This window comes from Antennarius striatus, chromosome 15 (genome assembly GCF_040054535.1).
Source record: "Antennarius striatus isolate MH-2024 chromosome 15, ASM4005453v1, whole genome shotgun sequence".
NCBI classification, from domain to species: Eukaryota; Metazoa; Chordata; class Actinopteri; order Lophiiformes; family Antennariidae; genus Antennarius; species Antennarius striatus.
In genome coordinates, this window is record NC_090790.1 from 12,805,100 (window position 1) to 12,831,627 (window position 26,528).

Here is a 26,528-nt window from a genome sequence, read left to right on the forward strand (position 1 = left end):
ATTCAAATGTTTTGTCCATGTTTGTATTTTTCTTCAATTTATTTTACAAAATGTCACTTCATTACATATAAAAGAGGCAAAACAGAAGCAGTAATATTCAATAACATACTGGGCATTTTTAAAAATAATTTATTGGTTTGTATGTACAAGGAAAAATGAAGTAGAAAAAAAGATGAGTAGAAAAGGCAAATGTACAAGAGGGTATCTTTACACTGCATTGAGGATGTTTCCTGCTCCTGGTGCAGAAACCAAACGTTTACGAGTCAGGAAACAGGCAATACTTTTACAACTGTACACAGGAGGAGAGGGAGCGCCGACACACTGTTCCTCGCCCGCAGAAAAGGAAACCACAAAAGATTTGCAATATTCATTTCCTTAGGAAATTGTCACAAATGCCGTCAGTATTAGTTTGAAGCATCGACGGTTATTAAGTCTGATGAATTGGATGTGTTTGAGGTTGTTTTTTTTTTTTCTCTTTAAACTGAAGTGACCGGTTTACGACAGAAGGCCTCTGGACATTTAAGTCTTTGGTTCGTCAGGTCAATGCGGCGCAACTTTAGCTTTGTTAAGAAAGGATTTGTGTCGATTCGACAGCAGTACATGATCGATAACAGTCATTTTCCTCTTTTCGCAAACTGTAAATGTTTTACCTATAATGACAATTCATAAAATAACCTGTGGGGTGATATTAATTTTTAACCATTACAACACCTGACGCATCTCGAACACACCTAAGAGAGTGTGAAAAATGTGTCCATAAATAGGATTTGGTCTATCATGAAGAGTCAAAGCAAACTGAGGGGAAAAACAAAGAGCAGTAAAAATAAAGCTGAGTAACATTTCAATACATTGCACAATATAATACTGACATATCTGGACCATTTAGTGCTTGTGGTCGAAAGCCAATACACAACTTTGATTAACTAAAGGGGACAAAAGTGTCTCAGTCATAAAAACAAATCAGCATCAATTCGGTAATCACTCAGGTATAATGCCAATAAATAATATTGATAATGAGGAGTAACGCAATTAAAACTAATTACAGTAATGAAATTAACAAAAAAAATGTCGGTGCATGGTGGTACATGCACTCCAAGTCCACACAGGAGCACACAAACACATGCGGCAAAATCCAACATTATCCCCAGCAGTTTGGGGATGTTAAGCGATAGTGGACGACACCGCTACGTCCTCATCAGATCATAAAGGTCACATGACACAACCGCTGCCAAGGCAACATCTCATCCTCACTTTAAAAACCGACTACCGACAACTCGATGTTAACACCCCTGATGTGGGAACTGAATGACCCTCTTTCAACAACAGTATGAAATGATCTGCCTCCAAACACTTTAAAAAACAAAGACTGAAGCAAACTGTGTTTAAAAGCTGGATAAAGCCTCTCAGGATTTGGTTTTCATAGACTCTGTCTTGCCCCAGCCCTTCCTCGCACAACAGAATGAAAACTTTTCACTGCTGATCTGGTTTGATCCGTTGAATCTGAAGCGTAAGAAGAAGGCCAGTGGACACTTGCGGGGTGGGGTGGGGGGCTGCTGCACGTAAAATACATGAACAGAGGTACTGATCAGCAGTGAGAAGCTCGTCTGCACTCGAACTAGTGGATTCTCCTCAGAGATCATTTTCTTAGAAATGTTAAGGTTCTCAAGAATTACATAGAATTCATACCATGAGCTCTTTTTTTTACAGATAGATTCCAGAGGGACAAGTTTGATAGAAAAATAATGTTATCCTGTACACTGTTACATTATTGAAATTGGTTTTACAAAATATTTTAAAAGCATGAGGTATGAAAGTATGAACACCTCCTGTGCACACAAACAGACCTGCTCAGACGCACTTCAGGACACCTCGGAAATGACTTGTGATGAGTTTTGTTCCAGTTAAAGCAGCACGACGCTCCGATCAAACACGCAGGTGTTCCGTCTTTCAACCGCCTCTCGTTCTCTCTAAACCGCAGGCAGCGATGGAGCTTTTTGTTTGGACAGAAATGAGAGAGATCCTGTGCTGATCTACAGCTTCCAAAATGCCACCGAACCGATGGACGCCTGGACCTTTATCTCGCAGCGCATTTGATAAAAAAAAAGATGTTTATTAGGACGCAGTCGTCAGATGGAACCCCTGTCTACAGTTGTGCTGTCTGTCGCTTGTTCAGTATCTACAGGGGTTCTAGTCAACACAAAGCATGAATCAGAGTGGATAATACTGACTGAAGTAAGAATCTGCAGGGGAGGTACGTTCTTTGAACACACACGCACACACACACACACACACACACACACACACACACAGTCAAATTTCAAGCCACTGCTGCTCCTGCTTTCATCTCCTTCTCTTCTGGGTCCGCTGATCACAGGTTAGAACCCAAAGGAGGCATCTGGCTTCAGGACAAGGTGCAGTCGTAGGAGCCTTCCTCCTCTCCCTGCTCCTCTGTCTCATCGGGAGGACAGTCCTCCGAGGGGGGGCGGGTAAAACCCGCCGCGGGTTCGAGGGTGGGGAGGGCCAGACCCAGCGGCGGCGGCGCCCCTCTGCTGTCCTCTGCCCGTGACATGGCGGCGCCTCCCAAGCCTTCAGAGCCGCCCAGCTTGGAGCTCTGGCCGGAGGGCTGGAAGGACTCGGGCGGCACCTGTTCGCCTGCCGCTGCGTCCATCAGCTGCTGCAGCTGCTGCTGGATGATGCTGAGGAACGGTTTGTATCCGAGGCTGTTAAAAATAAATAAATAAACAAAATCAGTGCGAGTAGTTGATAGGGCTGAAGAAGATGAGCAGGAGCGGTACATCAAAACCTCCACAGGTCACACGCTGTACGCACCAGTCAGTGGAGGCCCATGCGTCCACCGCCAACAATCCACTTTTGACGCTCTTCAACGTTTCCCGGGGAACCTCGGGGCTGTCCAGGAAGCCAATCACCTGCTTAATGACGTTGGCGTCGCGCAGGATCAAGCCAATCACGACGCACCACTCCAGACAGCCCGCCTCCATGAACACATGAAGAAGGTACCTGGGGGGGGGGGGGTCACATGACGCCGTCAGTCATCATCTCTGAGTGCAGGTTGAGAGGTTTCACTGGTGTCGTCTCACCTGAGCTGCACCTGGGACTTGTGTGGACCTTTGTTGGCCAACTCCATGGAGATGTGCTCCAACTCAGCCTGGCTCAGGCTCAGGGTGGAGGCGTTCTCGTCGACCATCGTCCAATCTCCATCCACCATCGAGCTGGTCTCTGTCAGATCTGTGGCTGAACCCACACTGTACTCTTCCACTAGATGAGGTACGAAACGACAGAGTGTTAAAGAAAACTAGAGGGGGACAAATCAGCGGTTCAAACGTTAACAGCTAACGGGGGTCGCCTGTTCTAGCTTCATTACCTTTGTTGGTGAGCAGAGACAAGAATGCGTCGTGGGTCTGTGGTGAGTGTTGGTTGGAGTGAGTGGACGAGGCCGTGTCCAGGTCTTTGGGTCCCTGCCCAATCCTGTCCAGCCAGGTGTGGTTGGTAGGGACCCCCTTAGGGGGCGCTGTGTCCATGCCGTTATTTAACAGGTTGTCAGCTGACTGCGACTTCAACAGCTGCGTGCTCAGCACTTTGAGGAATGCAAAGTAAAAAATTGTGATAGCGGAACAGAGAGAAAGGTCTTAATGTGAACTGAGTTTCTGTTCGGTTTGTCGAATCCTGATCTGCTCACCTGTGCGACATCGTCCGTTCTTTAAGGGCGAGCTGAGGCTTCCCACCGGGATGACGGGAAACGGCCAGAGAAAATCCTTATGGAGTCTCTTCAACGCCGAAACAAAGTCGTCGACGCGGGCCACTCGGTTTCGTTCGCGACACAACCAGCCGATGAGTTCGAAGCCCAACTGAGCAGAGAAGCAGCCCAGGTCTCTGAGGCGCACCTGCTCCAGGAGGTGGCGAGCGTGACGCCAGAGCATCATATCGATGTACATGTTCTCTGCACACTCTGCATCGCGACTGATGGGATTCATGCAGGGAGAGGGAAACATGGTGAGAGCCCCGTAAACAAAACATAACAGATGGTCTCACATTCTCTGCTCTTGTGTTCTAGCACGTGTGTGTGCGTTGGTACCCTTTAACAGACGGGCCAGAGGGCATGCTGAAGGTCTTCTGCAGGTTGAATTTGCCCGTAGTGATGGAGTCTGCAGACTGAGACAAACTGATGCTGCGATTTCTGAAGAACTCAAAACCTCCTGTTGTGCTCGGCTCCTAAAGTGCAGAGAACTACAGGTCATTATTTCACACTATTTGAGGGTATTTAACCTGGTGTGGCTTTAAGAAGAAGAAAAAGCAGAAGAAAAAGAAGAAGAAGCAAACTTTATTGTCCCCCATGGGGAAATTACTTTTCATTCATGCTATATTGTTAAACATGCATATATATGTGTGTGTGTGTACAGGCCCCAGATACATACGCACACACCAGGGGCCTGTAGGCATGCAATTCAGATACAGAGGGAGGCAGAGCGACAGGCAGCTACTTCAAGGATCATTGGATGACCCGCTCTACCGACTGAGCTAAAGATTTGTGAAAAGTGATTACTTATTAAATTTGTTTTAAACAGTTACAAAAATTATAAAACAAAATAATTTAGGTCCTTTGCCTGCATCATTACGTAACTCACACTGCAGACACAACTAATGGTTACTTAATAACTGTCTAGAGACAATCTGAAGTTCTTACATGAGTGGTGGGTGTTGGGGGCGGGGTCTCCATCTCCCCTGAGCCAATGGCTTTAAGGAATCGGATCATGTGCCGGCAGAGGTCCCACTTCCCCTGCTCCAGTGCCGTGTTGAAGAGCAGAGTGGCGTGCTGCCTGCTCACTGCCGGAACCTCCATGTTCTTTAGGGAGAGGGAAGATAATTACTTTTGATCTTAAAGGTTCTTCTTATTATACTTATATATTTTCTGCATTGTGCAATGAGACGCTAAATAAATACTGCATGTAGGAACAGTCAGCGGTCACATCTTTCACTACCTGCAGTATGATCAGGTAGGAGGCTGCTGTGTCCAGGTCTTGAGCTATCAGACACTCCTCAAACAGATCTTTGGGGTTTCCCACAGCGGCGAACAAGTAGTTCCACAGGGCGTACTCAGTCTTTCTGGCACAGTGCACGATGGTCTGGAGGAAGAGGGGGAATTCGGTGATGAACTTTGCCACAGTGGGCAGTAGAGGATCGGGGATGGGCTCCCGCGATGTGGCCTCTTCTTCAAGCACAACATGGACCATCAGCTCCATGACATGAGGGAAATAGGGGAGGGATGCACAAGACTGAGCCAGCATCAACGCCTGTGGAGGAGGAGAGGATAGACTCCAGTCATGGACTTTGATGGTGCACAAAAGCAGAGAGTTGATCATAAGATGGCTCAAATTGGCACCAGAGACAGGAGGCTCAACTTACCTGTTCGCCCAGGTTGCGAACGAGCAGCTGCCTCAGAATGTGGTGGAGGTAGATCTGGGAGGTCCTCTCTACAGTGCAGTAGGGGATTAGTGCCTCCAGAGGTTCAGAGGACCCCTGCAGTCCGTCGTAGAGCACAGTCTCATTGGTTGCCCCCAGGACAAGGGCGTCCTCGAACAGCACAGCCAGAGGGTAGATGTTAATGTGGAAGGGCAGCATGATGCGTCTGGAGAGGAAGGAGTGGGGCTTGCGATGGTCCCGGGGAAACAAAGGCAGCCAGACTTTCATGCCTGCCTCGCCACAGGACAACCACAGAGCCTCCAGCAGGTGGCGCTTCTTCCTGTTGGAACGGCAGGTCGTCCACACGTTCTCCACACACTGGGCTAACACTACAGGAGGACAAAAGGGAAGCTGGAGGAGGGGAAAAAAGTTATTAATATGGGTTTACTCCTAAAACTGCTTTAAAACATACACTGAACATGTTAGTAGTGAGAATTAAATAAAATTCATCAATAATCAGGGTGGTTGTATACAGACTAAGATTATACTGTATGTTGTATTTTACAGTGGTGTGAGGGCAGAAAAAACCTCAATATTTTCCGGAACATTATGATGAATGGAATGTCTTTTATAGCAATGGGCAATATTAAGTTTAGATTTCTAATATGTAATTTCTCAATGAATCTGAATGGTCGAAAAGTTCAAAAGGAAATTTGCGTCCACGTTCACAAAAGCAAGCATCACTCCACTTTCCTCCTTCGATGGAGGCGTGAGAATGAAAATCCAGACTCTGGAGGACTCACCAGCTTCTTGGTGTTGACTGGCGTCTCCTTCTCTCGTACCTGGGGTCCGGATCGGTCCCTTTGCAGCATGATTAACTGGCCAGCCAGATTCAACATGATGCTCTCTGCCATGCAGGCCTAAGAAGAACACACACACACAAACAAATAAAACATGAATGCATATGCAGCTGTGGGAAAGGCTTGTTTCTCTGTGTTATTATGTTCCTGTTACCTGCTGCGGGGCTTTCAATGTGATGCCCGTCTCTGTGCGCACAGAAGTGAGTGTGACGGAGACCACCAGGGCAGGGTGGGGAATGTAGCGGGACATTGACACTTCCTGCAGTAACTCCACGCTGGCTGTAGGGTTTTGACTAGAACACATGTAGAGATACTTACCGTCAGAAACAAGACTTCCATGTAAAAATGCTAAAAAACATTGATATATATACGTTCCAAGACAAAGACAGAGATCCGTGAAAAAGCTATTAGCAACATATGAAATGTTCTGAAATGCTGGAGAAGAACTTGCAGCATATAAATATCACTGGAAAAAAAACAACAACAAAAATATCGAAGGGGAAATCTCAGACAAAAGTAATGCCGTGCTTAGTTCTATCATATGATGCGTCTTAAGCTAACAGCTTTTACTAAAAAGCCTCTTTCCTGAGGGATAATATGACTGAGTCACAGTTTGACCTAAGTGCTGAGTGTGTGAAAGAAAGAAAAGCTGTGGAGAAAGTGGAGAGCCGTATCGAGATTACAAAAGAAGCTGTCATCTCTGTGCAGCACGAGGGTTTGTTTACGGTCTCATCTCTATTTTTATGAGGTTTGATAAAACTAAGACATACAACAGTAGCTCTTAAAAAGGTCTGCAGATGTGATCTCATCACTCACACGTCCTTCTTCTCTAAACTATAAAGGCAGATGGAGCAGTCGGCTCGGAACAGGATGACCATGTCTCTGAAGACGTTGAGGAGCAGGGTGTGTGAGTGCAGCTTGGTGACAGATGCAAAGGCGTTGTCCAGGTTGGTTGAGCGCTGATAGAGTCTCAACTGGAGTTAACAGAGGGACAACGGAGATGAAATGTGGTAACAAGAGCAGCACAGATTCAATCTGCAAAGTCAGCAGCTCTTCAGACTCACTTGCTCTTGCTGCTCGACAAAATTGTAACAGGCCACCACCACAAAGTCGTTCCACCACGCGAGACCTCCTGTCACCGTCATGTTCTGCTCCTACAGCAACAGGAGAATAATAAAATGACGCTCGATCACCAGTCGTTCATTATTTAGGATTATTAGAGTCCACATCACACAAACCTGAGAGATGTTCCCAAACAGTTTCCATTTTCTGGTTAATAAGGAGTAGTGTGCAAAGCCTCTCCTCCCTGCTACAGCCATGCACTGGCCTGCTGTGTCTATGGCTGCAAACTGTACACACATCAACACACACACACACACACACACATACACAGTAAACAGTGTAATCATTGACACAAAAGGTATTGACAAAGGCTTAACACACACAAAGCTAAAAGGGCTTTATGGACATGTTGTTGACTACCGGTACACTCATAAATTGACAAGTCAAGCATGTTTGTGCAGTCGTCTGCCATAAAAAAAGATGAGGGGCAGTGAAAAACTATATTCCTGTTTATGTACACACTCAGGATACTCTCTCTGTCAACCCATTACAGAGGCATACTGTTGCTGAGTGGGACTAGTTTTGACGTGTGTGAAGTAAGTTTCATCAATGATTACTGTTGTAGTAAACAATGCATCAATATCCCCGCATCAAATATCCTACGTTCAACTCAGGGGAGGAAGGAAACAGCCAAAAACAGCTTTCCATAAACACACACTTACCCTTATAGGCCAGTTGCTCTCTAGGTATGTGCTGTGAATCTAGAGGAAAACAAATACACAAGATAATCACCTTTAGGTGATATCTGGATGACCTCCATGTAGAAATGGATGGTGGGGGGTAGGGTGGGGGTGGAGACCGTGAATCCCTACCTGGACGACGTGCCAGTGCTTGTGTCCGAGTAAAGTGCTGAGTCCCTGAGAGAGAGAGGAGTCGGGGTTGGGGGGGCGGTGCAGGGGGCTGCCGTCACGCGGGTGTAAGTGTACGCGGGGGTGTGCTTCAGAGGAGCTGCTGACCTGAGTGGGGTCGCCACAGGTCAGGAAGAGGCGGTCTTCACCGTGGAGCAACACCTGCTCCTGGTTACTCTGTCAGAGAGGAGGTGTGTGAACACATGTTTGCTGCCCGTTCTTCTTCACATGAACCAAACTGATGTTTTCTTCTCTCACCATGCAGGGGTTGACCGTAAGGGCACTCTTAATGAAGTGGAACTGCAGTATGCCAGGCTGCAAGGAAGAGTGAGCAGGTGGGATCGTGTCACCTTCCTGCTGCTGCAACTCCTCCTCCTGCCTCCGTCGCTCCTGTTTCTTAGAGATCACCCAGAGATGGTAGCCTTCTGCACCCCAGCTCTGGAAGGACAAGTCAGTGTGCACTTTATAAAATACAGTTAAAAACGGAATCAAAAATTATTTAAATATTAACAGTATAACATTAAATAGTTTGTTTATGAGCACTGAATATCAACTGTTTTTTGTGCCATGATTCATTATTATTTTACTTTTTGGTGTTAACTGTCTGGTTTGGAATTTATGTGTAAATTCTTTTACTGACCATGCTGCTGATTTTAATGGGATCCTTCCTGGTACCGTCAGAACGATAACTGAGGAGACAGCACAAAAAAAAAGACATAAAAGAAAAAGAATGAGAGAAATATACTTAAGAATATGCGGATAAAATTGGATTGTTGTGTGTGTATGTGTGTGTGTGTGTGTGTGTGTGTGTCCCTACGCAAAGTCTTCTCCCAGAGTGCAGATTAGGTGAGCTCCAAAAACACTCCACAGCGATAGGCCGCCACACTCCCATGTAACCATGACAACGCTGTAGTCAGGTGACCAGCGGATCAGCTTGACTGGGCCTGTCTTGTTATAGATGTCTGAGCAGACACACAACACAGAGACATTATTGGGATGCTTTAGTTACAACTGTTTTCAAAAATTCCTTGAAAACTATGATTCTTTAAAAACTATGCAACACAAACACATTGAGGTGGATTTTAGAAACTTCACTGATGCATTGGCTGAATTCAGACTTTTTCTTGACCAACTGTAAAAATCCAGACGTAGCTTAGTAAAGGTATGCAGTCATACACCAACCTGCATGCTATTTACAAAAAAAATTTTTTTTTCCCCCACATGAATCGTGGCTTTTTAGACCATAAGCTTCTGACATAACATAAATCAGTTCAATGGGGACACATTATTTTCTGACTCTGAAAACAAAAGGAAGACCAGTGGAGAACATTCTTATCAGCTGATGTCATCTATGATTTGAATATTTCAGCACAAACAACAAACATTTTGTGAGACAAAATTAGTTTTTATCAAGTGTTCTAATATTAATACCCTCATAACCACTGCACTATCACACCATAATGGAAACCAGGATGGACAATGTTATATAGAATTATGATATAATTTCATTTTGCCTCATAACAATAACTCTAAATAATGTTTTTAATGAAATCAATGCAGCTATGTATCTTCTAAGGCCATTATAGAGAAACTACTTTCAGCTCTTATAAAGACCTGCAGATATCTCTTCATCACTGACTGAATCATTATTCCAGTGATGACAGACAAGCAGGAGAGTTCCACCACTAAGGGGAGCTGTGATTTAACAGAAATGAAAGTTTAGTGACCAAAGCAGACGGGAACCCGGGGGAAACACAGGCATGTGCACCCAAGAGACAGACAGCTGAAGGAAGACTGTAAACATTACGACAGAGAGATGGAAGAAAAAAAAGGAAAACAGGAGAGAAAGAGAAATGAGTAGCGTACGCTCATACCTGGATAGTGTTTTGGGGTGAGTTCTAGTTTGTGGGAAAGCTGCATGGATCCTGTTGCCGTGTCAATCATGTACACCAACACCGACCCACTGCAATGAAGACAAACACACTTGAAACAGCCGTCACTTATCGCCTGTGGGAGTATGAGGGGTGAAGTAACGTATAATCACAAACAGACACTTCAAGGTTCAGAGTGCTATTTTTGTGCAAATGGTTGTAATGCTTTAGTAATGTTTTATCTCCAAGCTACACTCCTCGGTTTTGAAATACTCTTGTGTCTGCAAGTCGATACAGGAAGTGGAACATTGATGTGACCACAGGCTCACATCTCCATCTATATCAGAAGTTGCCAAAAGGCAACTCTGGGACAACTCTGACCCCCAAGGGGTTTCATGTGGAATGACAAGTCTTCTAATACAACAACAAAACAACAGGGTTTTTAAAAAAAATAAATTACAAAGAGGCCAGCTCACTGGAGACATAAGGGTTGCTAACATAGGCTACATGGTAAGTCCCATGTACTGTATATGTATATGTAGGTATGGCTGGTTTAATCCCTGTCCTTCCAATACCTCTTAATTCCTCATTAATTTAAACGCCAGGTTTTTTTCTCTATGCAAGTGTCTTGGCATGAGGAGTGTGAGTGGAGGTATGTGTGTTATGTCTTCCATGGGATGTATTATGTAAATATTTTTAGGCCAATGTGAGATTTCATTTCTCAGTTTCGAGGTGGGCTGCTCCTTGTTTGAGGGGCTCTTCCTATGGTCAAGGTCATCATCTCATTTTCATCCCATTTGCTGCCAGAGTTTTTATCTGCAATGGTTTTGAACATATTTGGTGGATTAACTAACGGACGGACGAACGGACAGACGAACACACGGACACTGACAATCACAATACATCACCGCTTTGAGGCAGGATGTAATAAAGGTAGCTTCTGTTTATGATTCTAGTGTAAATCTGTTCGTTAAATTTATGATGAACTAAAATGATTTCTTCAATGTAGCAAGAAATAAAAAGCATCAACTCATATTTGTTGGTATTAAATCATATCTCAGCAGGGAGAAGAAAACACTTCCTGTTCTCTTACATTTTTAATTGAGTTCTCCAACAAACACACAATTAAGGTTATTATTGTGTTGTGTGGGGTTTATTGATTAATCACAGAGGCATCATGTTGTTTTCACCAGTTGCTGCCCACTCACATATTAGACAACCTCTTACTTAAAGTGACTGTGATCTACTTGATGATTAACATTTCCCTCAGATGAAGCTGTCATACATCAGCGTGTTCTTCTCGTATGACATGACTCCAATTCTCCACAAAGCACTGCTGGCCAATAATTACAAAACACTAACACTATGTGTGTTAATGTTTTCAGTAGGTGGAAACTTGTAGAATGAAATGAAAGAGGAGAGAGAGAGAGAGAGAGAGAGAGAGAGAGAGAGAGAGAGAGAGAGAGAAATGAAGAGAAATTCCTGCCAACCTGACAGATTGCTCAAGCACACATTAGGTAGGCCTCAGCAAACACAAAGTGACACATTCTGACACTAGAAACACACACACACACACACACACACACACACACACGCACACACACGCACACTGACCATCACTGCAAACAGGCATGGCTTTTCGTCCCATTAGTGGTATGAAGTTACAGACGAGGAGGCAGTGTGAGATGCGTACCTGGCACAGCCAAAGGCCATCAGTCTGTACTTGTTGTTGACCGCTACGCAGGTGCCGTCGTTCACATCTGCTGCCCACACACCCTGCAGCTGCTGCACACAACACACACACATTATGATTCACCAATAAATCAAACTGAGTATGACGTCAGTTGCACGCCAGCAGGGCATATCTGAACTACTCTTTTCTCAACCCACACCACCTTAGCTATGAATGAAATGTTAAATGATCTACATATTATACACACACACACACACACACAGTGTGAGGTCCTCCTGTGTTCAGGATGCGATTACTCAGTTGTATCTCCTCATAGCAGGTAGCTTTCTGCTACATTAGCAATTCAAAATACAGTATATTCTCAACCTTCAAGTGAGATGTTTAACTTCACTTCCGAACTTGGCTTGTTAACCACAATATAGGGGGAGGCTTTTATTCTGTCAGCCTTTACTTATCCTGTTTGACTGTAAACAACACAGTATCAGGTATCAGAGCACCCTGTATACACACAGGGTGCAAAGAGATGTGGATAAAAGAAGGACGAAACGCTGCAGATGACAACAGGAAAGACAAAAAGGCAACATGAAGTCCGACATCAGAGCAAACTGGTCACTTCATCTTAAAATTGCTGACATGGTAAGAAATCTGAATCTATAGGGTGTATTAGGCTTGCATTAGGTTAAATGCTCTTGTGATGTTGGCAAAACTGCTAGCGTTTATAGCTGCTCCTTAATATACCACAAAGAACTGTCCCAGACAAGGAGAATACTGTCAATTTAGTAACTCAGAAGCAGGATTATATTAGCAAAACATTTTTTTTTATCTGCATAGAATCTGGAGTTAACATGGGTTATGGTGGTTAATATGTCTTGTAATCAGTCATATGCTCTTGTGCATTTTAATCAAATAAACTGATGTGCTGTCTGCACGTCCTGTAAACGACACTATCAAATTTTTAGACTTTTCATCATCTGGGTCTGGAACATGTTTATAAACCTTGTTAAATTGTGCATATGTCATCAACAATGAGAGCTTGTGAATCTTCTTACATCTGCAGTGATGGTGTTACTGAGTGGCGTTATGAAGCCAAGACGGCCGTCACTCAGCACCACAGCGAATCCATCCAGGGTCACACAGTACTCCATACAATGGATAAACACTCCCCCCAGATCCAGAGAGGGACCACCTAGACACACACACACAGTTGATTTATGACTAATTTCTCATTAGAAATGTATTTTAAACGTCTCTCATCACTGACAGCTAGAACTGAGTCTAATCTAACCACGTGAAGACTGCAGGTCCAGTGAGAAGGGGATGGCAGTGAGGCTGATGGCCTGGCGTCCGTTGCTGCCCAGTCCGTCCCAGTGCAGTACGTGAAGGTAGCCGTCTGTGGTACACACCAATAAATTGTCCTGGAGAGACTGTAGACTAGTGGAAAGAAGAAAAAAAAAGAACATTTAGCACTGAGGACCAAAGACAAGAAAACAAACAGTATAGGAGGAAATAAAAGAAAAGACTGAGGAAGCAGGTAGGAAGGGGATGGCCAAGACAACAGACAGTTGTGTTACAAACAAAGGGCTGGTCAAACTCCAGCTGTGCAATCAGAGTGAAGCATCAAACCTTTACTGGTCAATAGTCATGAGGATTATTGACCGCTAATACAAAAAAGGCACAGACAATAGTCTGGTTATGTTAAAAAGCTTCTTCACTCTCATCAAGAATTACGAGGTCTGGGACTGAATGGAGGACAATGGAATGACATGCTGGCGAAAAGCCAACAACTTCTTTTGTAGTTTCACAGCAGGAGACACCCACTCATCTCCTGCACAGTCAAGCTGTGCCCGAAAATGTCAGCACTGTGCTTTTTATTCAAATGGCTGCCATATAATCTCTGTCACTGCAGACAGGGAATAAAATGTGGTGGATAAGCACGAGTGTGTGGCAAACAATACAACAAAAATATGAACAAAAGGAATGTTCAGCACTCAGCGGGCGGACTGACAGTTCTGATCAGTTAGCAAACAAAGAGATTGAGGTTGTTGATGTGGGGGAGTAAAAAAAACTGAAGTACAACACCAGAAAACAAAAGCAGGTTTTTTCTTCTTTTCTATATCTAACAAAAGGAAAAAGGAAGAGGAAGAGGAAAAAAGTAGGGTGTCCAACGCTTTCTTCAACTTCTGCAGCTTCTTTCACTACCTGAGCCGTCTGGCCGAGGTTTAATTTGCCATGTGAGGAACAAGAGAATTTTCCACGGACCTCAGAGCAGACCGGTTGGAACAGCTACAGCGCTAGTGGAATTCATGACATATCCACACAAGCAACCTGAAGCTAGCTTAAACGGTTGACATGTGTATGTTCATGTTGGTGAATGCTGCCAGAGAAACTTGATAAAGAAAAAAAATGTTTTTGTTTGATTCAGTCTTTAATGGAAGACATAACTCCCGTGTGTAATTTATACCAAGCCATTATGTACTGTTATTTGAAATTAGGCAAAACATTTGAGGACAAAAATGCATCCTGTGCTGATGGTATGCACAATGAAAGTACAAAAACAAACACAATAATGTGTGTGTGTGTGTGTGTGTGTGTGTGTGTGTGTGTGTGTGAGAGAGAGAGAGAGAGAGAGAGAGATAAGCAGGCCACAACACAGGCAGAGACAGAAGAACAATAAGAAGTAATCCAACCTGGTGATGGGGGCCTCCAGATCCACAGGCCTGTTCATCACTAACGACAGAGCAGGGGCGCATTGCTCCTCCTTATAACCCTGGGTCACTTTCACACGCGTGCTTCCTCTGTGCAAAAACATAAAAACACATTATTTTCAACATGTTAGTTTGATGGATGCTTTTTAACTCAGGACTGAAATAGATCAGTGAATCCGCCCCGACTTGTCTTGACCTCTTCCGGTATGCTGCCTAGGAATGCGAAACGCACAACACTTGTGTAAATGTCACACACAAAAACGACATGTACGCTTGATCCAAAGCTGTGGAATGGAAGGATCAGCGAAGACAGAAAGAAAAGCATGAGGTCGCCCTGCATTCTAAACTTTAGCGCACACGAAAGTTTGGAAAGCCGTCCCTAAAGAATGGAACCGGTTATAGCGGCAAATTAATGATCCCCAGGTTTTGGGATGTGATGAAATATCCCCGAGGGGAAAAAAACCTTTGCTCTGATACCTGATATCATGTTGTTTACGGTCAAATAGGATTATAAAAGGCTAGCAGAAAAAAGCCTCTTCTATATTTTGGTTAAAAAAAACCAAATTAAACTGGAGTTAGCAAATAATTCCAGAAGTGGAGAAAAATTCTAAATAAAATGTTCTGCATGATGATGTCAGCAAGGCCAATTAGGACATTAAATTCTTATATTTATATCACTTTATATAACAATGTTTTGCCTTCATAGGTAGTAGAGGCCTCTTAAAAGGTTGATATTACATGAATAATGCTAGTTAGCAGATGGTGTACGAACCCTGCAAATTACAGCTTAGCTGTCCTCGGGAGTGTGTTTGTCCATGTGAGTAAAAGGATGTGTGTGTGCTGTGCTCACCTTGGATAGACAGGCTCATAGAGGTACTTGTCATCCCTTCCACCCAACACATCAAACAAGAGAATGTAGCCTTTGGCCGTCTGAAAACACAGAGAAAAGACTACCTTAAAAAAAATTCAGTAACCATCTTATGAGATTTGTGTCCTGACAAACAGTTCAGTTCTGACAAATGACACCACTGATGTTAACGGTGCCCAAAAACCAATTTGTCAGCATTTAGTAAAAGTTGACATGAGCTGCACAACAAGCTCACACTACATATGTTTAATTACTATTATGCAATATAGCATGTGACTACAATATGTAAGTCCTTGTTTTCCATAGTTACCTCATATATATTCACAAATACAAAGACGGTTGCCAAGGAAACAACTGAACTTGAGACCTGGAGAATGAAACATGACACGAAACCTGACCGCTGCCAGCAGAATGGTGTCAGGGTTGTTCCATTGCTTTACATAAAAAGACTCATGCCTCGGTGCAGTGCACAGGCTTGAGTCTCCTACCGATTTTATTTATTTCACTACCATACTTTATTTTAAGAGGCAATGTACAGTTCAACCATAGATGTTTCAAAATGATGCAGACTGGAGACCAAATTCAAGGTTAAATACTCTGCATACTCTTGGGAGAGCCTGAGAAAAGGAAGAGCACAAACAGTATGGAATGAGATCCTTACATGTCCAAAACAGCATTTTATTATTTTGTAAAGTTGGTGCTCTGAATCAACCTTTGACAGAGCAGTGAAAATCAGCCTAACCAGGGAGAGGGCAAAGCCAGCAGCAACTTGAGCTCAACTAGGAAAAAAAAAAAGAAATCAACCACTGACACAAAAGAGACAGTACCAAACGAAGGCCTGCTAAATCCATCAACTGTCTCAGAGCTACACAAAGCCGTAGACCAGCCCAAGAATGTGTTCACATTCACAGCAAGGATCGCTGATGGGAAGGGGGGAAGGGATGGGGAAAAATATCTGACAACCAACGAATAACTAAATTTGAAGACACTGGGATAGACAGGTGACAAATGAGATGCATCCCATCACTGAGGGGGGTAGGGGTTACGGTTCTTTCGGATGTTTTTATGCCTGCAAAGAAAGAATCAGATGCTGATCATCCTCAACAGGGCCCAAATAAATGTGCAGGTGATGAGATTCACAGGGAAAAGGGCACAGAGTGGACATTTAAAAAGTTTGGTACTAAAAGTACAAAACTGTTGTTTTCATTGTCTCAAACCTTCCTTCTCCTTCTGTTGATATTGTTTTCCTATTTAAACCAACTTTAAGAACAAGCTCCGTTTCAAAAAAGGGGGGGCATCATGAGATTGATTTAACCTGACGTGGTTATTATTCCAGTTCAGGCTTGCAAGAAGAATGAAAGAAAGTTTTTTTAACTGAAAAAGTGGCAAGTGATCTTTTCTGCATGTCTGAACACGACACAGAGGTTTTGACAAACATGGGCTCATGGATACCTGGTACTCGTCTCCTATAGGCGAGTTATCCTTAATGCAGTTCAAAAGGTATTAGATGCCTGTGGTTGTTACTGACAGGCTGAATAGAAATACATTCAAAATTCAAAAATTAGCATACGTCAATAGGTCCCAGAATGCTTTTGAAAAGTACGGTGTACAAAAAGCACATGGCTGTTCCCCAAACCGATAAGACGTGTAAGACTTAAGGCACCTGATCCATCTCTCCAACAGTTTATCGTTCATTCTTCCACAAAAGTAAATGCATAAGCAGGCAGGAAAGCAACAGTGAAGTCACACACTAGCAATGTTCCCTCTAATTTTCTATGTGTCTGGGCAAACACACAAGCTTCCTGAGCGCAGTGAGGACCACTGTGAGCAACATCAACTGTGCATGCTGTGGCCACACACCAGTATCACACTTGTTCAAAACCTTGGATCAGAGCAAGTTAAGTGGCTTATTAAAAGAATCAAGTTACAGCATGCAATTTTCATTTATTTACTTTTAATATAAGTGATTTGATCTTCTTGAAATGAAAAAGACAAAAATCTTGTTCTTCATGAGATGTGTAGTGTATTATATGTGAGGGTTGTGCTTTGGCTATGGGAAGAGAGCTGCTTTGGCCGGTGAGGTCCAGTTGTGGCCTGGCTTAGGGTCATGTTCAGGAAGAAATGACACACAAACACCTTTCAGACATCACATTTTGTTCACATTAAAACATTCACACTTTGCACAATGACGTGTGCTGTTGCTTTTGATACAGAATAAATTCCTGTAACTCTGTAAATTCACTGAGTTACAACACAAAATGGTACAGAAAACAATATTATTAGCCCAAATAATTAGTGCAGGTCTAATATTAGATATTACTTAATACGTTTGTTTCAAATTTTCTTTTTTGCTCTGCATAAATTTTCTTGTGCGCTGAGAATGTGCGAGCAGTGCGCAATTGCACACGCACACATTTTAGAGGCCACACTGCACACTAGTATGCCAATATCTTTGGTTAAAAACAAAGAACTGAGATTTATTGATAGGTCAGTGTCCTTGTTCATTCGTATTGAATGTGTTATCAGGAGAAATAGAAAAGTGTATAGCCAAAACAAATGTTGAATTTATAGCTCAAGACAATCACAACCCAAAATAACAAATTTATACACTGGCATTTTCATTAGACGATTCATTCATTCATTCATCTTCTGAACCGCTTCATCCACCATAGCGGGTCACGGGGAGCTGGAACCTATCCCAGGTGTCTTATGGCGTAAGGTAAGGCAAACTCCGGGCGCGACGCCAGTGCGCCGCAGAGCCACACAAAGACAGACCATTCTTCAAAAGTTCCAGTAAAAAGTTTACTGTCAAGTTTACTGTTTACTTTCCTGTCAACACTATTAATTTTCACTCACAGTAATATTTCAAATAGTAAGCTAATTACACATGTACATGGAAACAGCGTAAGGTATATGCATCAGTGTATGACTATGGCATAAAACGCTCTTCTAACGAAGGCTGAGTGAAAGTCTAAAAACAGAGCGGGAACATTCTGGCCTCGGACCGGTCCCAAAACACACACCAGAGGACCTCAGCGCTAAAAACACTATTCTCCCTGTTCGAGGAACTTTGTCTGTTCACGACTCCACCACACGCAAAAAAAATCTCTCCCTCAGTCAAGGGCTGCAGATGTTTCTTTTGCGCACATACACGCACGTGCATGCACACACTCTCACACACACCTAAAGATAGTCCTAGTCATGGTTTTGGAGAGCGATTACGTTAACCTCTGCAGGGTGTGTGAGCAGCCAAACATCTGGGAAACAGTCGTTCGTTGATTTACAGACTACTGCCAGGGTGACACTGGTCATTATAACTTTCCACTCGTCAACTTCTCAAGAGTTTGGTAACGCTATAATTGAAATAAAATGCTAATGAGGGTGAGAAAAGTTGTGGCCTCTTGTGGCCAAGCAACAACATAACCTATATTTTATTTTTCCTTGAAGGTCGAAAAGATGCATAAGTCATCATTCTTTAAGCTTGGAAATCATGCAAATAATAAGCCCTCTTTCACTTCCTGATAAGTAAAAGGTTGAAAAGGCTTAATTGGCATTTTAACTTTGAGTCCTTTTGAAAGGATGAATTTCTAGTTGGTAGACTCCACTACATTGTATGACTCACCTCCCACTGGCTGCCAGTGAACCCTACACCACCTGATCTAAACCTGCTGCTTCACAGTTACACAATAATGTCCCTAGTTTTTCCCATTTAACAGAATGTGGCAAAAAGAAAAAAACCCCAAGGGAGGAAAAAGAAAAACAAATAACCACATGAAACAAAGGCAGCATCCCAACAGTGCATAGCTAATGAGATTAAACAAAGTTATCAAAATGGAAATTAATTATAGGAGACAATGAGCATGAATGCTTCATGATGATCAAAGCTGCAGCTCAGTGACGGCACAACACTGAAGGCATTCAGCAGGGATTTCTGTGGCAAATCAGTTTGTAAGTGTACAGTTGTGGTGTAGCTGCTCCAGCTAATTCGTTTACATATTATTAACACAGTGGCTTCAAGGGCAAGTGGTTCTGTTGCTAATGTATTGAGGGTTACCTTCTTAACTGATGTCCTCTCTGAAAACAAAATGAAGCAACAAATATCATCGTAATAGTCTTAACCTAATTTGTTCATGGCAGTGGAAGTTTTGGGCTCTCTTATATCAGAAAAGCAGCAGATATTTCTGAACACATAGTCTGTTTCTGCTACAAAAAAACTGCTACATGCTACTGCTACTTGCTAGCTCTCCATTGTGGATGGCACACATAACATGATGTTAAAACTTCATAATCTTGCTCCATCCTACCTCCTCCTGCTTGTAAACAAGGGATCAGTGGGTGATGTTCCTATGCTGCTGCTATGCTGATGCTTCTAGGACACATGATGCATTGTAAAGAGGTGGACTTGTCATAAAAAGAAGTACCAAAGGCTGGACAATGGCTTTAAAAAACAAAAAACAAAACAAAATGAATGCCTTGGAAACAGGTCCTCAAGTTCTACTTCTATCCATTTATTTAATTTTAGAATTCCATGATTTATTTCATATTCATGATTATTTTTTCTTATTTAACACATTTTCTTGCACTAACCTTTCAGATTTGTATATGCTTCTGATCTGCAACCCAGCATTAGCTGAAAATTATTTCATGAATTGATGAATTACTTTGTTCCTATAATAATAGCGTCATTCTTCTGGGTCAAAGGAGGGTCAGGGATATGGATGGAGTCAATGTAAACGCTCAGGTAGCTATATTCCTTTTTTTTAAATCCAATGGTTGCAGGTTGATTTCAAAGATGACCACATACTTGGATCAATGGATGAGTGCACAGAAACAAAGTGGTGCCTTTATCCGGTAGGCACTAATGATTGTGATGAATCCCTTCTCTGTATGTGGTTTGTTTTGATGCAGTCTGCTTCTCTTCTGAGTTTGGCCGTCGTCATTGTGTGCTGCTTATCACATGACTTTCGGGGCCGATTGAGTCATCTGCTGACTCGGGCACTTGTGTTGTGTGAGATTATTCAACAACACACTTCTTGTACGAGTTACTTTGCAGCTGAGAAAAAGGGTAATGAGCAGAGAGTGGATGGAGCCAATGTCTAGAAGTGCAGTTCTCCATGTCAGTGCTTATCTGCTCCCACACAGATATTATTTATTAAAGATGCATGTTTTTTAAATTCTTGACTGATTCTGACAACATATAATTACCAGATTCTTGTAACTAAAAACAGTTGGACAAACCAGTAATGTGTGTATTTTAAAGCAGAAGCTCTAAACCTGTAGTTAATACGATTTACGTTCAGCAGTTTGACAACATGTATGCGACTACAACCTGCTGGAGCATGTTCTTCTTCTGCATCAACTTCTCTACGTTTATCAGCAGATTGTTAACAAAACTGGAGATACGTTCTGACAGAGTCTAGATACCATGCTGGGTATGTCTGTGAAAGCAGGTTGGCTTAATATTTGTCTGCTTTGCTTGTGCTGCTACATCATATTTGAACAAGCAGATGTACCATCAGTCTGTTCTTTGATTTGCTGTATGTATGGCGACATGAGTTCATCACAGACAGGGCTGATTATGGAGATTATCCTTGATAACAGGGAGCTGTGTTCCACACTGAAAATATGCAGAGTGCAATCCTGAAATCAAATACTAAATCCAACAATGTTGCACTCCGCTTCCTTTGCCTTCAACCTGCAGTCTTTTGTCTGAACAAAGACACTATTTATGCACCATTAAATGCAAATCCTACTTAGTTTTCCTTGTAACCTTGGCGAAACCTAATAAGTAAATCGTTAACTATGCTTTATGCAATGTTGACTTTTAACCGGCATCATATTCTGTAAAAACAAAATACACTAAAGGCTGTCAGCTGATAGAAAATGATGCTCATCTTACAGCAGCTGTACATGTCCACTTTTCATGGGTGATAAGTGTCACTCGGGGAAACAAATGCAAACGATGGATGAGCTGACTCGAAATGTGACAACGGAGAACAGTTTTGGCATCAGTAACACCAGTAGGCTTGTGTGGGTTTATATCCAGGAACATGCTGATGAGAACATTTTATATTATCTCCATGGAAATAAGGATAGAAAAAAATTTTTAAATCGTGTTTTTTACGGGCTGATGGCGGATAATTTGCATGCTATTTTTGGTTGTGGTTTTTTCAACCGTTCACCTCAAATATGGCTAAGACAAAAAGGGAAGGAAGGTCCCAAAGGATAAATTATATAATATGAAAAACAAATTCAAAGTTTGGCTAATTTGCACTGACTTTTCAAAACATACAGAGAGTCTGTTTACCTCCCAAGAGAGCAGAAGTCGGTAGTTTAAACTGTAGAGCATTTCCAGTACAAAGTTCAGATAGAGCCTGGTCTGTTAATTCGAGGTTCGAGGTCAAAGGTGAGTGATATTCACCTTAGAAACAAACAAAAACTAAAGGGCTTTCTGTACACTGTGTTTCCTAGAATGCATTGCATTAAAGCTGACAGACCAAACATAAAACTACCTCAGTGATACCTTTGCTTGATGTCACAACAGACCACAACCTCTACAGCAGTGGGAAGTGAGCAAACTGACATGAATGTCACCTAAGGCACCTTGGGAAAACTGACAAAACCAGTTGAGGGATACACAACGTTCAAGCTCCTAGAAAGTACCGGTGAAATGTCACTCCATCCTGTTGAGTAGCTTTTGAGGAAATGTGGACAAACTATTTCCATTGCAGCGACCTTTAAATACCACAGGCATTAATTCCAACTGGTAACATATTGATAGGAGAGGGACTCATTGTTACTGGAAACTACGCAGGTAGGATAATCACAGATGATTATGGGTGGTAGTCAACAGCAGACATTAACAAATGGGCTGTCTGAAAAACACGGCAATTTAGAGAATGATTTGTATTACACCCATACGAAACTTAATCATGGTGCTCATGAGTTTTATACGAGTTTGTATGATATAATATGTAATTAAGAACTTTTCAGCACTTAACTTTTGATTACCAGAGATTTGCTGCCAAATCTGCAATGTGTACAACTAATGTAACTGTGTTATACTTCTAGAATGTGATGCACGGGGCATCAGATGAAACGGTGGACTGGTGGACTTACGGCAACAGCTATCTTGGAGTCGTCTGGTTTCCATTCTGCCTTCTGATAGGAGCCAAACTGGGCAGCCGCCGTTGCAGACTCAATATAGCTGACGATCAACACGCTGGGCTGTGTGTGGAAAATAGAAACATGATAGAGAAAATTAATGCCTTAAACATTCTGATGGTCACAAACATTTGATTGCCACATAAGGCAACCAAAAACAACAAAAACTAGCAGTGTTACAGTCAAAATGTGCCAGGATAAACAGTTTGCAGATTTACAGACTCATAACTCAAGTCTATGATTGTTGTAGTGATGCAACATGGATAACTTGACAGATCCCTTCTCCAATTATCTAATAATTATACACTGTAATTGGTGTGATATGCTTATTTTCAGTTAGATAACAATATTGAGAGACACAGGATTTATGAGTGCATAACTTTAACCAACAAACTCTGGAAATGGTGCTGAAACCAATGCTGAAGAGGAGGACAGTTTCTTTTCTGAACACCGAGAAAAGCTTGCAAAGCACAATATATAATAATAATGATTCAATAACTTTGCGGTTCATTCAATAGTAGTGATTACTACGGAAGCTCAATCAGCATGAAGTCATGCAAAAGTAACTTAAAGACGAAGTATTAACAGTAGCCATGTCCAACATGTTAGCTTGAGCTGCTATTTTCTTGTGACTTCTTTTTTTTTAAATTAAATCAAGCAGCTTCTGTAAGTAGAGAGCAGCTTTTAATCATTTTCCCATCAACAGAGTGCCTTTCTCCACATGAATTTTTTATAGAGGCAAAAATACCTGAGCTGGTGGCACTCCCTCAGAGGGAACTAGAAAAGAAACCTCTCTTCTTGTAAGGAGTTACAATAATGCCAAAACAAAAATGGTTTGTAATTCAAAGGAAGTAAATCATTCCAATGATCACTTGTACCAAATTTGGAAAAATTGATAAAAGAACTGCACTGTATTTTGTTTCTTCCTCACCTTTTGCACACTTTTACTTCAAATAGCTTTTTTGGTTCTGATTTTTAAAAAGTTTTTAATCACTGTTCGAGAAATTTAAATCTTACATACACAGGTGAGAAAACATATACAGTACTGTATATCATTTGCCAAGAGGGTTACTTCAAACATTTTTATTTTTGCATAAACACAGGTCTTGCGTTTTGAAATTTTAGATGGATGAAATACTGTATTACAAAATCATACAAAGTCCTTATCAGCTTCACTTGTGAAAGTAAACTACTCAAGTGTTATCTTCTGGCCGGAAGAAAACTGCTAAAATATTGATATGTCATTTCTATCATCAATCAGTTAAATTTCAAAAAGCCTGTCCTCAGAAATTAGACATGTTTGGGTCAGGAACTGAAAGTCAAATACAAATACTGTACATAAAACTTGAACACGGTTACATGCAGCATGATCCAGTCTGCAGCCTGTGCTACACACAGATTTTTCATCAGCTGATTTTTCAATAAATTTCACAGATGCAGACCTGCTAAATGAAAAAATATGCCATCACATATGCACCACAACAATCACATGCTGATGGCTGGTGTAACTGTAGAAGATCATTACACCACCCACCTATTTGCAACCATACCTGCATATTGATACACACAATCCTGGTCATCTAGAACCAACTATAATACTGCTATTACATAATGACGCCTCCATAGCATCAAACCTTCTTCCTCTGTTGCTGCACATTCTGTACAAAACCATTTGACCATGAAAACATGTCACAATAGAAAAACTACAAGGCTACTGTTCAACATTATGGATTAGGTAATAATGCTGCGAATAAACTACAGTACTTGGGTTCAGACAGCACTGTCCAAATTCACGGATTGATGAGGTTCTGTGGAATAAACCTGGTGACAAAATAAAAAGCCTGAGAGTAATCCCAGACTAGGAGGGAAAATATTGCCACATTTCCAATGAACTTGATTTATGGTAATATTAATGACTAGGGGAAAAAATTTCAAGTGTTGATGACGGGAAGTGAAACAAATGATCTACGTTGATGCAGTTAGCCATACTATGATATTTTGAATATGTTTTACATATTACAAAATATGTTGAGATATTTATAAAAACATTTCATCATTACGTTTGGCTCTTTAAGTCAAACTTAGAAAAGTAATGTGATAAAGAATTACACAAACACAGATTTGGCATTGCTAATTCCGATGAATATCAAAACACTGATATCATATTGATATGTAATCGTTGCTTAGACCAGTGCAATTTAGAAAATGATGGGTTTGAGGAAATCATGCAAAATAACCCAATACATCCCTGCAACTATGAATTGGAATGGGGTTTGAAAAATAACAAGTTATGTAATGGATGCATCAGACATGAAAGGTGTGTGCCAGGAGGAGGATGTTACTTCAGCTGATAATTTATCCTTTCTCGTCCTCATTGATAATCACGGCCAGGCAAAGTTCTTAAAGACGGGAAGGAAAACATGGTGGAGGTCCACACAGGATGTGAGCAGTGACCCTCATCCATTGTTGCTAAAATAATAAACAGGGTGTATAGAATCGAACTGCTGTAAAAAAAAACTAAAAAAACAACCTGTTGCAGCGGGGACTAGAATCAAGTCACATTTAACTTCTACTTGCCTAGGACCAGGGGCTGCTGTTACAAATGCAAATGCATCGTCCTCAATGTGGAAGCTAAAATATATTGAGGGGAAATTAATAGATGATAATGATGATGATAATGATGACAACAGGGTCTGCCACTGTCACACACATCTCTGTGTTCACATCCCTTGACAATTGTCAAAGAGGTTCACGCGAAACTATTGTGTAAAGTCATAGGGAAATTCATGATTTGAGATATTTATAAAAAAAATTTATCAATGTTAAAAAAAAAGCTGATGTGTCATGTCGTAAAAACGTGGTAACGAACAGATTATGACAAATGTGATCATTTACATAACTCCAGAATCTTTAAAAAAATGTAGGATTAATGAGACAGGTGACATTTAAACTTTGAACTAGAGACGCTTATTGATGGAGGGTGATAAAGAAAGAAATAACAGCCCAACACAACACAACCTGATTTATCACTGATGTACATCATTAATCAGATGAACTTCAGTTCCTGTAGCTGTAATGGTGAAAAAACACATAACCTTTGTAGTAAGAAAGAAAAAACGCATCTTGTTGATTGAGTTCTGTTACATCTTTGGTGGCGTCACACGTATGCGGATGTAGCCAAGTAAAATAATTCATAAAATTATAACCTGTCATTTTCTTAACACGTGTATGAATGACACTGTTTGCAAACACAGTTGCTCGACATGTTTACTTATTGTGCATTAAATAAACTCGAAGGATAGATGTCAAGACTATCGACATATTGTGCCGATTCATTTTGAAAATCAACCACAGGGGAGAATCTGGGATGCAATACGGTCACGTTAGCTTCATTAACAGCACCATCGCCTACATTAAAACGCTTTAAGATGATGGGGGTGAGTGAATCGTTGCTGCAGCAGGTTGACTACGGTACTTACGCGACTAAACCAGATGCTGAGTTGCGTCTCTGACAGCACGGCGAAGTAAAACCTGTGAGAGTTGGGCTGGATGTGGAAGGGCTCCTCTTCGCTCCTCAGCGGACAAAGCAGCCTCCGGGGCCAGCCGGTTAGGAAATACATGACGGCGAACTCACTCCGCTCCGACACGTCGAGCCGCGTCGCAATGCCAGGTCGTCGGTGTCCCTTATTCCTCGGGAAGAATATTTAATCCAACTGAGTCATGATTACTATTTTTTTTAGGAAAATATAAACTTTTAAACAGGTAATTGTAGTCCAGTAACTACACTGGTTATACGTAAAATCCATGCATGCCGTCCAGAGATCCCAGCAGCAGAAGTGGCTACAGAGCTAGCTCAGGGCTAGCATCGGCTTCCCAACTTGGACCTGATGAGCTGTCTGAGGCTACGCTTGCCCTAAAGGAGAAACCAGGCCCGGCGCGGACACCGTGAAGCCCCGCAAAACACACTGGCTGACGAACA

At 42.0% G+C, this 26,528-nt stretch overlaps 1 protein-coding gene across 1 annotated transcript; it reads right to left on the bottom strand.

Moving 5' to 3' along the window:
- Window positions 1-113: 113 nt before the first annotated feature.
- On the bottom strand, window positions 114-26,173 carry ric1 (RIC1 homolog, RAB6A GEF complex partner 1). Its single transcript, XM_068335750.1, has 27 exons — window positions 26,029-26,173; window positions 22,505-22,612; window positions 15,368-15,447; window positions 14,500-14,607; window positions 13,098-13,243; window positions 12,862-12,998; window positions 11,813-11,904; window positions 10,123-10,211; window positions 9,066-9,210; window positions 8,889-8,937; window positions 8,507-8,686; window positions 8,213-8,425; window positions 8,063-8,101; window positions 7,517-7,627; window positions 7,343-7,432; window positions 7,095-7,252; window positions 6,433-6,571; window positions 6,222-6,338; window positions 5,422-5,829; window positions 4,998-5,309; window positions 4,703-4,861; window positions 4,094-4,230; window positions 3,698-3,978; window positions 3,383-3,595; window positions 3,099-3,276; window positions 2,830-3,018; window positions 114-2,720 (listed from the first exon to the last, which is right to left on the bottom strand). Exons 1-27 carry the CDS (start codon window positions 26,167-26,169, stop codon window positions 2,402-2,404), a joined length of 4,338 nt encoding a protein of 1,445 aa, XP_068191851.1. The 5' UTR covers window positions 26,170-26,173; the 3' UTR covers window positions 114-2,401.
- Between the last annotated feature and the right edge of the window lie 355 nt (window positions 26,174-26,528).